The 14562-nt window shown below is 41.6% G+C and overlaps 1 protein-coding gene across 2 annotated transcripts in view; it reads right to left on the reverse strand.

The window, feature by feature from the left end:
- The window catches only part of LOC133614806 (SH2B adapter protein 2), a 61639-nt gene that overhangs the window by 27664 nt on the left and 19413 nt on the right, over positions 1 to 14562 (reverse strand). For both annotated transcript variants that reach the window (XM_061973069.1, XM_061973070.1), the window contains exon 2: positions 7700 to 8648. In XM_061973069.1, coding sequence (XP_061829053.1) covers positions 7700 to 8617 — 918 coding nt within the window. In that variant the 5' untranslated portion in view covers positions 8618 to 8648. The remainder of the gene's footprint in view (positions 1 to 7699; positions 8649 to 14562) is intronic.

Genomic DNA, 14562 nt, shown 5'->3' on the forward strand with positions numbered 1-14562 from the left:
GAGAATCTGGAGAAATCACTGCACGTAAGCAGCTAAGCCCGTGACATTCGATCCCTCAGGCTGTACTGCATCAACAAACGACATCAGTGTGTAAAGGATATCACCACATGGGATCAGGAACACTTCAAAAACCCACTGTCAGTAACTACAGTTGGTCGCTACATCTGTAAGTGCAAGTTAAAACTCTCCTATGCGAGAAGAAGAAGAATCTAGACTAAAGGTAAAAGTGATGTTAAATGATCATTTAGCCATTTCATTCGTCATTTACATGCATTTTGCATTGATTTAAACTATAATTATCCTGTATAAAAAAGGGTTTTGTTTTAAAACTTTTAGGTGTCTTTAACAGGTTAATTGAATTCATTGTAAACATAGTTATTCTGAAATTGCTATACGGGTCAAAGACTTTTATGTTTTATGCAATCTTGGCGAAGTTACCATTTCCCCTTTCAAAAGCACAGAGTGGGTGGACACCAGTGGGCATCTGCTGTGTCATCATGCAGCAGACTGATGGAGTCAGGAAGGAGACTGTAGTGGTCAGTTTAATCACTGCTGAGTCTGCACTGTTATGATTTGTAAGAACAGGGCGGCGGTGATAACTTCTGCTCTAAAGGTACCTAATTTCTCTCTGCCTACTTTTCTCATGTAGAGAGAGAATAATGGACCTGTGCAACATGTGCAACTGCTGAGGAACAGTTAGGACATTTCATTTTCCTTTTGTGACTCACACCGCTATTTTTACACTTGTTCCAAAATGAGGAACTGGTTCATTTAGAAACCCCGAGGTCAGAGGTACAACTTCCCCATGTCCACCTTCAGACCTCAAACATCCTTCCCACGCCCTAATCCTAGTCCTTCACAGACCCACCTGTGCTCCTGACCCCCCACGTTCCCACCCGCCACCATCAAAGACCGATTTACACACACTCAGCTGTACGCCGCCTTCTTAGGGTCATGGGCAGCAACATGTGTGTGCGCGTGGGAAAAGACGTAACAAGATCAGGGTTTTTTTATATTTATATTGAACATGTTTTATCACTGATGGCTAATCATCAGTGGAATCATTTTGAGTTGCTTCCTCATTTTACTTGCAGAACTAGCGAATGTGAAGTTCAAAAGGTTGTTTTTTTTAAAGCGCACCTGTGATGTGTAATCTACATTTAACACACTTCCTTGTGGTCTAGATCAGGGGTGTCAAACTCATTATAGATGGGGGGCCAGATGCAAAAAAATCTACTCCCAAGCGGGCCGGACTGGTAAAATCACGGCACGATAATTTAAAAATAAAGACAACTTCAGATCTTTGTTTAAAAATAGAACAAGCACATTCTGAAAATGTACAAATCATAATATTGTTTTTTTTTTTTTTTACACTTACATGTTGCAGTTAAAGACTACTGAAACCCACTACTACCGACCACTCAGTCTGATAGTTTATATATCAATGATGAAATCTTAACATTGCAACACATGCCAATACGGCCGGGTTAGCTTACTAAAGTGCAATTTTAAATTTCGCGCGAAATATCCTGCTAAAAACGTCTCGGTATGATGACGTCAGCGCGTGACGTCACGGATTGTGGAGGACATTTTGGGACAGCATGGTGGCCAGCTATTAAGTCGTCTGTTTTCATCGCAAAATTCCACAGTATTCTGGACATCTGTGTTGGTGAATCTTTTGCAATTTGTTCAATGAACAATGGAGACAGCAAAGAAGAAAGCTGTAGGTGGGAAGCGGTGTATTGATGTCCCTCCTACCTTTTTTAAAGAAGTGTTTTCTTGCATAGGGCAGCCTGTTCTTAACATTTTAAATAGCAGTCTGTTTTCTAGTGTAGTTCCTACCAGTTTTAAACACGCCGTGGTTCAACCGCTTTTAAAGAAACCTGGTCTGTACAGTTCAGTTTTAGCCCATTTTAGACCCATTTCTAAGCTGGCTTTCCTCTCAAAGATTTTGGAGAAGATTGTTTTTACCCACTTAAACACTTTTTTAGAGGACTGTGATATTTTAGAAGTCTTTCAGTCTGGGTTTAAACCCCTCCATAGTACCGAGTCAGCTTTATTAGGGTTTTTAATGACATCCTTCGAGCAACAGATTTAGGTGATCATGTGATTTTAGTTTTACTGGATCTAACAGCAGCATTTGATACGGTGGACCATAATATTTTAATTAGCCGCCTACAGCATCAAGTGGGTATCTGTGGTACTGCTTTGAGTTGGCTGAAGTCATATTTGACTAACAGGACCTTCTCTGTAAATGTTGCTGGATCTGAATCCTCTGTTGCTCCCTTGACATGTGGGGTCCCACAGGGCTCAGTTTTGGGACCACTTCTCTTTTCTATTTATTGACTTCCCCTGGGCTCAATCCTAAGAAAGCATGATATTTCTTTTCATTGTTATGCCGATGTCACACAAATGTATTTTCCGTTAAAGAGAAATCATGCCTCTTCAATACAGCCACTACTTGCCTGTCTTGATGATATCAAGGCCTGGATGGCCCTAAACTTCTTAAATTTCAATGAAAAGAAGACAGAAGTAATAGTGTTTGGACCTAGTGGTATCTGTGAGCTCCCCCCTGTTGACTTTGGCCTTTTGGCTTTGCACGTTAAGCCCATGGTCACCAACCTGGGCTTTCGTATTGACTGTGATTTTAAATTGGACCGTCAGATTGGTACAGTGGTGAAAGCCAGCTTTTTTTATTTACGTCAGCTGGCCAAGGTTAAAAACCTTCTTTCAAGGCAACAGTTAGAGACAGTAATCCATGCCTTTATCACATCTCGGCTGGATTACTGTAACTCTTTGTATTTTGGAATTAGTCAATCCTCCATCTCACGTCTGCAGCTGGTCCAAAATGCAGCTGCCCGACTTTTAACTAACACAAGAAAAAGAGAGCACATTACTCCTGTTTTAGCCTCCCTCCACTGGCTGCCTGTGTCTTTTAGAGTCCATTTTAAAATTATCTTACTCGTTTTTAAATCCTTACGTGGTCTTGCCCCACCGTACCTCTCTGAGCTGCTCCATCTCTATGCCCCCACCCGGTCCCTCAGGTCAGCTGATCAGCTGATCCTGGAGGTACCCAAAACAAAGCGCAAGCTCAGAGGGGACAGAGCTTTCTCTGTTGCGGGTCCCAAACTCTGGAACGATCTCCCTCTCCATGTGAGACAGGCCCCTTCTTTGGCTATTTTTAAGACCCTTCTTAAAACCCATTTTTATTCACTGGCTTTTAACCCAGCATGAGACTTTGAACTGTTTTTAGCTTTTAACTTTTTTGAACTGTTTTTAACTTTTAAACTGTTTTTATCTAACAAACTGTTCTTAGGGTAATTTATATTTGCTTTTTAAATGTGTATTTTTATTTCTGTTTTAAATGTTATTTTTTAGTCTGTCCTTTGCCTCCATTTCTTTGTGGTGTACAGCCCTTTGTTTTTCAACTGTGCTTGTCTTTAAAGGGCTTTATAAATAAAGTTGGTATGGTATGGTATGGTACGGTATTGTGGCCGACTGCAGCAACACAAACACTGCCGGTGTTTTATTGTTTACATTCCCGGAAGATGACAGTCAAGCTTTACCATTGGCCTGTGGAGAACTGGGACAACAGAGACTCTTACCAGGAGGACTTTGAGTTGGATGCGCAGACACGGTACCGTGAGTACGCATGCATCTGCGGCTTCCAAACATTTGATCGCTTGCCCGTACGTGCGTGCCGCTATGTGCATGTCACGTATGTAACTTTTGGGACTTTGGGGAAATATATGTGCTGTATGAACTTTGGGGAGGTGAACGGTACTTTGGGCTGTGGGATTGAGTGTGTTGTGCAGGTGTTTGAGTTGTATTGGCGAGTTGTATGGACGGGAGGGGGGAGGTGTTTGTTATGCGGGATTAATTTGTGGCATATTAAATATAAGCCTGGTTGTGTTGTGGCTAATAGAGTATATATATGTCTTGTGTTTATTTACTGTTTTAGTCATTCCCAGCTGAATATCAGGTCCCACCCGCCTCTCACAGCATCTTCCCTATCTGAATCGCTCCCACTGCCCTCTAGTCCTTCACTCTCACTTTCCTCATCCACGAATCTTTCATCCTCGCTCAAATTAATGGGGAAATCGTCGCTTTCTCGGTCCGAATCGCTCTCGCTGCTGGTGGCCATGATTGTAAACAATGTGCAGATGTGAGGAGCTCCACAACCTGTGACGTCACGCTACTCTTCTGCTACTTCCGGTACAGGCAGGGCTTTTTTATCAGCGACCAAAAGTTGCAAACTTTATCGTCGATGTTCTCTACTAAATCCTTTCAGCAAAAATATGGCAATATCGTGAAATGATCAAGTATGACACATAGAATGGACCTGCTATCCCCGTTTGAATAAGAAAATCGCATTTCAGTAGGCCTTTATTAGTATTCTATCTTTGTCGTTATTTATATTTTAAGAATAAACTATGTGATAATGTTCATCGGTCGACTCATTGGTGTTAATTTTCAAACTATCAAGATAAATCACAGTATATTATTTATGTAGTTTGATCATTTTCCTCAACTGATGTACTAACATCATGTGGTTTATTTTGTACATATGTAGCATCATCTACAAAGATACACAGAATTGCTACTGCGACATCCAGTGGACACATTTAGAACAGCATGTTCCTTCCATTCCAAAATTTCAGGTACATTTGTATACTTAGCAAACTCATCCCGTGGGCCGGATAAAACATGTTCGAGGGCTTGATCGGCCGTACGTTTGACACCCCTGGAAAATGATCTAGTGCACGTGTGTCAAACTCAAGGCCCGCCACATCATTTTATGTTGCCCGCAAAGGCCTGGAATTACCACGCGTCTATTTGTTTCTAAATGTAGTCAACTTTCTATTTTGACAAAAAAAAAAAAAGTACTGTATGCAATTTCTTATATTTTAAACTTAATCTAATATTGCAACAAATATTGTATTATCACACATTCCAAACATCAAAATAAGTACTTAAATATCTGCTTGACTCATGATTTTGAAGCAAGTTATCCATCAAATTGTACAATGTAAAAAATTATTTTCCGGTAAAAAACTGGTTGCCAGAATTTTACCGTAAAAACACGAGACGAAAAAATGTGTAACATTGTTTTTCCATTTACAGTAATACACCGTAAAAACAACGACCATAGAATTTACAGTAAAACAGTGGTACTGTTTTCTCATTTACATTTACAGTATACATTGTAAAAAACATGGTACGTTTTATGGTAAAATTTCGGCAGCTAAACTTTACTCTAAAATCTACCTGTCTGCAGTGTACGTAAACATATATGACAATAAATAATAGTGTAATGAAGCAATTTATAATGTATACATCATTCACTGTTACAAGTGGCCCTCTGAGGGCAGCCATAACTGTGATGTGGCCCCCAGTGAAAACCAGTTTGACACCCCTGCTCTCGTGCAAAAATAAATGTTTTAATATTTGTTTATTAAATTTTTGACATATGCAGTCCAGAAATACAAGTAAACACATGTCAAATGTTCCTTTTTTTCTCCCCCAAACAAGTAACCCACAAAAGTGATATATTAAATAAAAAAACAAAACCAAACATGCATCAGTCAATTAAGTATAGGCAACTATTGACATGAAGCCACAGACAAATGCACCCCTGAAAGTCCCCAAAACGGTGCATAAATACACAAAAGCAGACTAAAGGCTCATCAATTATCCACCTTTCAATTACTTTTTAATCGAGGTTAAATTTAAGAAAGCACCCCATACTTGCTGTAACTTCATAAGAGTTACAGCAAGTTCAATGTCATCCTATTGTTTTTCCAATTTAAGGAAATAAAGAATATCTCTAATCCAGCGGGTGGCAGGGAAGTGCTGCATGCAGCCTTCCAATTTAACACAATTAATCTTCTAGCCAACAAAGTAGTAAATGCTACTAGGTTCTTTTTGGATTTGCTAAGTGAAGATGACAGAGGGGCTCCCCCAAATAGTCCCCTGACAGGATTTGGTTTGATCTTCTCGCCAATTGGCAAAGACAAAGCATTAAACATCTCAGTCCAATAACTCCAAAAACAAAACATATGTATTAAGTTAGCTGGAGACTGTTGGCACCAATACTGATATTCCGTCATACATCTTAACCAGCAGGACCTTGGTGGAATAAGTACGATGTATTAGCTTGCATTAAGGTTATGTCTAGCACAAATACAAGACTTATGAAGTCTACTTGAAATCTCTGTCCAGCCCTCCTCAGATAGGGTCACTCATAAGTCACCTTCCCAAAGTGACATAATGAATTCAGAGATTCAGGGCATACCGTATTTTCCGTACTATGGGGCGCACCGGATTATAAGGCGCACTGCCGATGAATGGTCTATTTTTGATCTTTTTTTTCAAAAGAAGTCATATTGTTATTATTTTTTTCTCAACGTAAAAGACTTCCTTGTGGTGTACATCAGTGTTTTCCAACCACTGTATCTCACGGCACACTAGTGTGCCGTGCCGTGGGAGATTATCTAATTTCATCTATTCGGGTTAAAAATATTTTTTGCAAACCAGTAATTACAGATTGCAAATGATGTGTTGTTGTTGAGTGTCGTTGCTGTCTAGAGCTCGGCAGAGTAACCGTGTTATACTCTTCCATATCAGTAGGTGGCAGCTGGTAGCTAATTGCTTTGTAGATGTCGGAAACAGCGGGAGACAGTGTGCAGGTTAAAAAAGGTGTCTAATGCTTAAACCAAAAATAAACAAAAGATGAGTGCCGCTAAGAAAAGGCATTGAAGCTTAGGGAAAGCTATTCAGAATGAAACTAAAACTGAACTGGCTACAAAGTCAACAAAAAGAGAATGCTGGACGACAGCAAAGACTTTCTGTGGAGCAGAGACGGCGTCCACGATGTACATCCCAACATGACATGACAATCAAAGATGTCCCCACAAAGAAGGATAAAAACAACTGAAATATTATTGATTGCTAAAACAAAGTAAATGCGGGAAATATCGCTCAAAGGAAGACATGAAACTGCTACAGGAACATACCAAAAAAAGAGAAAAAGCCACCAAAATAGGAGTGCAAGACAAGAAGTCAAACACTACACACAGGAAAACAACAAAAAAGTCCAAATAAGTCAGGGTTTGATGTGACATGTGGTGACAGTACACCTACTTTGAGACAAGAGCTATAGTGATGCGTGCTTGGTTATGCTAAAAAGTCATATCCAACAATTGCAATAACGACTTTTTACTGTCAACTGAGTTTCTTTTTTTAATGATGTCTGCTGGTGGTGTGCCTCCGGATTTTTTCAACGCAAAAAATGTGCCATGGCTCAAAAAAGTTTGAAATACACTGGTCTACATAACATGTAATGGTGGTTCTTTGGTCAAAATGTTGCATAGATGATGCTTTACAGATCACCTTCAAGCCGCTTTCTGACAGAAACCCATACACTCAAGCTTGAAGTTGGTAAGCTACATTTAAACCAGTGTGGGTGGCACTGGAAGCAAAGGACACAACAGCATGGCGGATGATGGACTAGTACCAGTAACCCTCGTGTTTCTGGATGGCTGCTCTACCCGCTTAGCCAAGTCGCAGAAATCATTATTAACTTTGTCATGGCAAACTTTGGATACTTTCTGAGAGTACTTTCAATTGTGGCTGCTGTGATATGGCAAAGGATAAGCACATGTGATTTGGCGAGTGACTTGTGTTAGTGACTGTGTACCTTTGGTGGTACGTAGAACTCCAGCAGGAATCTCTCAGCTCCTTCGTCTTTCTTGGTCTTCCTCAGCAGCAGGCGGCACTTCTGCCACTGTGCAGCGCCCATGCAGTTCGTGTCATCGGCGACCATGTACTTCAGCGCTCCTTCCCTCTGTATCTCCAGCATCTCCGTCTTGTGGCCCTGGGGGCCTCTGGGTAGTCGCAGCTTTTGGGACCACCTATCTCCTCCTGCTGCCTCACCTCCTGCTCCGCCGCCGCCACTCCCGTTAGGCTTTCTAGCTGCAGATGGACCGTCCGGTTCTGGGGAAGCACGACGATGCCACATCTCCTTCACCCCGTCGACCACACACAGGCTCATGTTCCTCAAGGAGAAGCCCTTCTTGAAGCGAGCTTTGGGGTGGCTCACAGACACATCTTCAGAACTTCTGGATTGACCCAAAGCAGACACCTTGTGGGTGTGTTGAGGACCCCGGGTGCAGGGCGGGGCACTGCCTCCACCTTCCATCCGGCCCCCGCCACTGTCCATGCTGTCCAGAGATTCGCTGGAAGCCCCAGCGTCCTTGCGTTTCTGGTACAAGTCGTGACTGTAAGACAAGGGGCAGCCTTGTATCCCTAGAAAAGGAACAATACTGTACTTGGGCGCTATGTTCAATCCGTCTTCCCCCGGCGAGGACGTCTGGTTCTCCCGGGCTTGGGTCAGAGCCGCTGAGAAGCACTCGAGGAAATGTTTGGCAAAGTGTTGCGAGAAGCTGGTGTCAGCACCAGGTGAGTCGTAGCAAGGATTCTCCGACAGGAAGCGCTGGAACTTGTCGGCAAAGTCGACGGCCGATGCTCGAGCGTGAAGTTGGCAGAATTCTCGCCAGTCAGGCAGTGGGCATGAGGAGGAGAGCTCCGGGCTACCGGGCACACCCGCTCCGTTCATCACTGGGCCATGTCAACCCGCCGAGGAGAGGCTGCAGAAGAAGGAAGAATATTGACATCATCAACCTTTTCTGGTACAATGGACATACAGCAGACCTGGGCAAATTAGGGTCATGCGGCCCGTTAAGCTTTTCAATCTGGCCTGCTGGACATTCCCACATTTTTTTTTAGATCTTTAAGATGGAAACTGTAGCTGCCATTTTGATGTGCAGTGATGTTTTCTAATGACCGTAAGTCTTCAACTATACTAAGTATTTCAATGGTTGGAATCTGCACTTTTGCATGATATACTAGTTACTATGGTAATCTAATTAGTTACTATGGTAATGTAAGTCACAGCTGTTCAGACGACGCACCAAGCAGTGTGGGTGGGGAGCGTTTCCACAGAGTGTTTCCAGAGCGGCCAGCCTGAAATGCGGGTGTCAGGGATAGAGGCGGAAGGAGATTTTTTTACAACAAAGTTCTAAAGCTTAGTGATATATCAGATGTATCAGATTGTACCCTTCGCGTTCATATTTCACTGTGTTTGTTGCATTTTTGTTGCGTTTCGCTTGATTGTAAAATATGTCGATCGAGAGGAAGTCTGATGTTCATATGTTGTCAATATTCAGTGTTTTATCGTTCATAGTTAATATTGTAAATCCCACATTCTTTATTTTCATGCACATTTTGGGTGTCTCATTCAGTAAAAAAAAAAAAAAATCCATTCAGTTTTTAAGGCGGTCTGTCATAACATTTTTAGCATTTGATCAGACATTATTGTGAGGTTTTGTATTAGTGTCCCCCCCCCCGAGTCGTAATAATTGCCCAGGCCTGACATACAGCATTTCACAAAACTCATATTTTAGCAAGTACTGTATCTCCTCAAGGGATGTTACTCCTCATTGAAAATGACAGCTTTTATTGTTTAAGTATCCGGAAACACAAGCACCAAGATAATTCTGTTCAGTATGGTGGTGGTACATCATGGTCGAGGGCTGCATGAGTGCTGCATACTGTTGCCTTTCATGCATTAGTTCCTTTTTCAACGTTATCCATTTGTTGTAATCTTTCAAGAGGCAGTTTTTGTAACAACACCTTTGCTCCGCCAAGTAACGTACACGACTACCACCAGCTCTCTGTGGAGAGCTTTTTAATGGCGTTAAATGGATGACAATAAAAAGGAATAACTTCATCATAGATCCTGTGAGATGTTGAGACCTCAAGTGCTGTTAAAAATGTGAAGGGGATCCAAATAAAGCCGACCTGTGATCTACGCACGGGATACTACCCATCATTTGTCATTAACATCAGTGCATTAGTCACTAAAAATGTTCATTCCAAACAAAAGTGCAGATTGTCATTTTTACATAAAAAATACTGAATATGAAACTGGCCTCACAAAGTTTATTGCAAAAGTGTGAGATCAGTGGAAGTGGGAAAAATTATCAATTCTCCCATGCTGAATCGATGGACATATTTTAAAATCATTATTAACGTAAGTTTAAAAAAGTAATAGAGACGATTCTAAAATGCAAATCTAGTGAGGACACACAAGGAAGAGCAAGAAGGAAAAGAGAATATGTTAACTGTGCCGCTAGGCAAGCTTGAATGTGAAATAGTGAAAGAAGAGATTACAGCTCGGGACGGGTACCAAATCCGTCTTTTGGCACGACCAGATTTTGCCGGTCCTACTGGGCACCGATTCATGTAAAATCAAACTTTACGGGCGGTTCCTGCACTTCAACACAGGCCAATCACTCCAGCAGCTCTGACAGTGGAGTCAATCAAACTACCGTAAAGGTTGTTGCAAATTTTAATGCCAACAAAGTAATTGACCTCAAAATACCTTTTTATACATATCATCAATAAATACATTAATGCTATATAATAATGTACAATATATTAACAATGTACAATATAGCAATATACAGAATAATAATTAAAGATGCATTAATACCGTATTTTTCGGACTATAAGTCGCAGTTTTTTTCATAGTTTGGCCGAGCTCCAGTGCGATTTATATATGTTTTTTTCCTTCTTTATTATGCATTTTCGGCAGGTGCGACTTATACTCCGGTGCGACTTATGCTCCGAAAAATACGGTAATCAAATTTTAGCCTAGGAATCATAATCAAATTGTAAGTTGCACAAAAACCCTAGTTTAAGTAGAAACATTTAAGTCCCATCTTAAAACTCATTTGTATACTCTAGCCTTTAAATAGACCCCCCTTTTAGACCAGTTGATCTGCCGTTTTTTTTCTGCTCTGCCCCCCTCTCCTTCGTGGAGGGGGGGGGGGGGCACAGGTTCGGTGGCCACGGATGAAGCGCTGGGTCCCCACATCTGCGGTCCCCTCCAAGGTTTCTCATTGTCCCATTGAGTTTTTCCTTGCCCTGATGTGGGATCTGAGCCGAGGATGTCGTTGTGGCTTGTGCACATCTTTGAGACACTCATGATTTAGGGCTATATAAGTAAACATTGATTGATTGATTGATAGTAAATAAAGACGTTAGTCTATTTAAAAATTTGAAGTTTAAATCACATACGGGCTCTAATTCACTGTTTTCTTTGACTCTTCTCTGCATGGCATCTCTTCCCTCCTTCACTTCCTGTTATTGTTCCGCTATTGCTCTTTAATAAGACCAAAATGGGAGTGTCAATTAGGAGGAAACTGCGTGACGACACGATCAAAGGAAGAAATCGCCCGCATCTGGCACGACTGTGAGACTCCCCAGCTCAAGTTTGGTGACAAGCAATGAGATTGTCGGCAATGATCTGTTCGTGCACTTGAAGTCAGGCGCTGACCATTTATCTCACTCGCTGTGGTTTTTGCTAGGTCATGAGGATCCCTACAAACCCGCGCCACACGTATGACCAAACATCCATAGATGACCACAATGGAACCAAAAAAAAAAAAAAACACACTTTACTGCCTCGAGTCAGTGATAGTAACACGTGCTACAGCACACATGATGCTTTCATTATTTGTTTCTGTGAAGCATCAACATAAAAGGATGGGAAGGAGGAAGTGGGCAGGCTGGGCGACACACACACACACACACACACACACACACACACACACACACACACACACACACACACACACACACACAGAGATGGCAAACATTCCACACGTGGTGAAGGCTTTTTAAAGTTAGAGCTCATTGAAGTTCACTCAACACAAAGATTCGCGCTCACACATGCTCAACAAGACACAAGCAGACTTTTGCAATATATCCTCTGAAATAATCTGGATTGTTAATTCGTACTCAATCCATTTTATTTATTTATTGTGTACTATAGGCCTTGGCCGATAATACATTTTGCAGGACAATATAATTTGGATGAATTTGTTAACTTTCCTTTATAGTCAAAGAAAAAACATGTTTATGCTAGGGGTGTCTAGGTGAGTTACAATCAGATGCAGTTTTTGTTCCGATTGCATCGGAACAATTTCAACAACTTTTAGTGTTATAGTCATCTTAAAGGGGAACATTATCACCAGACCTATGTAAGCGTCAATATATACCTTAATGTTGCAGAAAAAAGACCATATATTTTTTTAACCGATTTCTGAACTCTAAATGGGTGAATTTTGGCTAATTAAACGCCTTTCTATTATTCGCTCTCGGAGAGATGACGTCACGTTGTGACGTCACATCGGGAAGCAATCCGCCATTTTCTCACTTTCATCGGTGTGTTGTCGGAGGGTGTAACAACACGAACAGGGACGGATTCAAGTTGCACCAGTGGCCCAAAGATGCGAAAGTGGCAAGAAATTGGACGAAATTTGTTCAAAATACGAGGGTGTGGGGAAAGCCGACAAAATGGTCAGTCGTTTGTTCCGCACACTTTACCAACGAAAGCTATGCTACGACAGAAATCTGCCGCCAGACCCCCATTGAATCTGCCGGAATGTGTGAGCTATTCAGGGACAAAGGACCTTGGTAGCACGGCAAGCAATGGCGGCAGTTTGTTCCCGCAGACGAGCGAGCTAAACCCCCTGGATGTCTTGGCTCACACCGTCCCTTATGCCACCGAAGATGATCAAGAGAAGAATATCGACCCTAGCTTCCCTGGCCTGCTGACATCAACTCCAAAACTGGACAGATCAGCTTTCAGGAAAAGAGAGCGGATGAGGGTATGTCTACAGAATATATTAATTGATGAAAACTTTATTCATTACTCGCGGTTTTACGTAAATTATTATACATAAACTGTGTTTACCAATAATTTAGCTTAAAAACATTTATTTTTTTCAATCATTCGAGTACATTCGGGTAGTCTTGTGTAATGCAGTATTTTGTGTCTATTTAGGTATGGTTAACCTGAGTGCTGAAATCGTGGAAAAATATATGTTCTTAGCGCGCCTGAAATGGGCTGTCTGCACTCTCAAAGTGCATGTTGTTGCCAAATGTATTTCATATGCTGTAAACCTAGTTCATAGTTGTTAGTAATTATCTTATCAGACAGTGTTAAGCCGCTGAAATCCGAGTCTGAATCCGAGCTAATGTCGCTATACCTTGCTGTTATTTCCGCCATGTTTGTTTGTATTGGCATCACTGTGTGACGTCACAGGAAAATGGATGGGTGTATATAACGATGGTTAAAATCAGGCACTTTGAAGCTTTTTTTAGGGATATTGCGTGATGGGTAAAATTTTGAAAAAAACTTCGCAAAATAAAATAAGCCACTGGGAACTGATTTTTACTGGTTTTAACCCTTCTGAAATTGTGATAATGTTCCCCTTTAAACTTTCATTAGAATTGTTTCTAATGAGAAACAGTCCTCACACAAAAATCTGGTCTTTGTAGTCTGAGGGCCTCGTTTACACTGTACACCAAATCTGATGCGTTTTTGCCCACAAGTGACACAGGTCAGATATTTTTCAAAAGCCTCAACGCTTCAAAGTGCTTCAAATCTGATCTTTTTTGCATCAGATCCGTGCCACATTAGGATCTGATCGTTTCAAATTTGACTGCAGTCTAAACGGAATTGCGACCTGATTGTGACTTTTACACTATCTTTGGGCACGCTACATCATTGGTGTGCACAGCACAATTACTTTTCTTTTTTGCAATTCTCTTCCTCCTCCTCCTGCAGTTGTTTTCTATCATCTTCCTCCACGGGACAAACCCACTAACACGCTGATCTGTGGCATCCTTTTTTTCTCGTGAAGTAGCTACTTCCTCATTTACAGAATCCAGTGTTTTGTCGAAATGAGCCACATCGTCGGGAAAAGCTTTGATTGATTGATTGATTGATTGAAACTTTTATTAGTAGATTGCACAGTACAGTACATATTCCGCACAATTGACCACTAAATGGTAACCCCCGAATAAGTTCTTCAACTTGTTTAAGTCGGGGTCCACGTTAACAGCGATGTCTCTCGATTTACGCTGCTGCCGCATAATACCGTGATACCTTCACTTTCGAAATGCCGATTTTAGATAACAAATAAAATATATAATTAAATAATCACTTCGTTGTAGCGCAAGTCAACTCTTTAACTTCAAGAGGTAGCTCATTTCGACAGATAACTTCCTTTGTTTACACACATACTGACTACCGTATTTTTCGGAGTATAAGTCGCACCGGAGTATAAGTCGCACCTGCCGAAAATGCATAATAAAGAAGGAAAAAAACATATATAAGTCGCACTGGGTGGCAGAGGGGTTAGTGCATCTGCCTCACAATACGAAGGTCCTGAGTAGTCTTGGGTTCAATCCCGGGCTCGGGATCTTTCTGTATGGAGTTTGCATGTTCTCCCCGTGACTGCGTGGGTTCCCTCCGGGTACTCCGGCTTCCTCCCACCTCCAAAGACATGCACCTGGGGATAAGTTGATTGGCAACACTAAATTGGCCCTAGTGTGTGGATGTGAGTGTGAATGTTGTCTGTCTATCTGTGTTGGCCCTGCGATGAGGTGGCGACTTGTCCAGGGTGTACACCGCCTTCCGCCCGATTG

This window comes from Nerophis lumbriciformis, linkage group LG17, assembly GCF_033978685.3.
Source record: "Nerophis lumbriciformis linkage group LG17, RoL_Nlum_v2.1, whole genome shotgun sequence".
Classification (NCBI taxonomy): Eukaryota; Metazoa; Chordata; class Actinopteri; order Syngnathiformes; family Syngnathidae; genus Nerophis; species Nerophis lumbriciformis.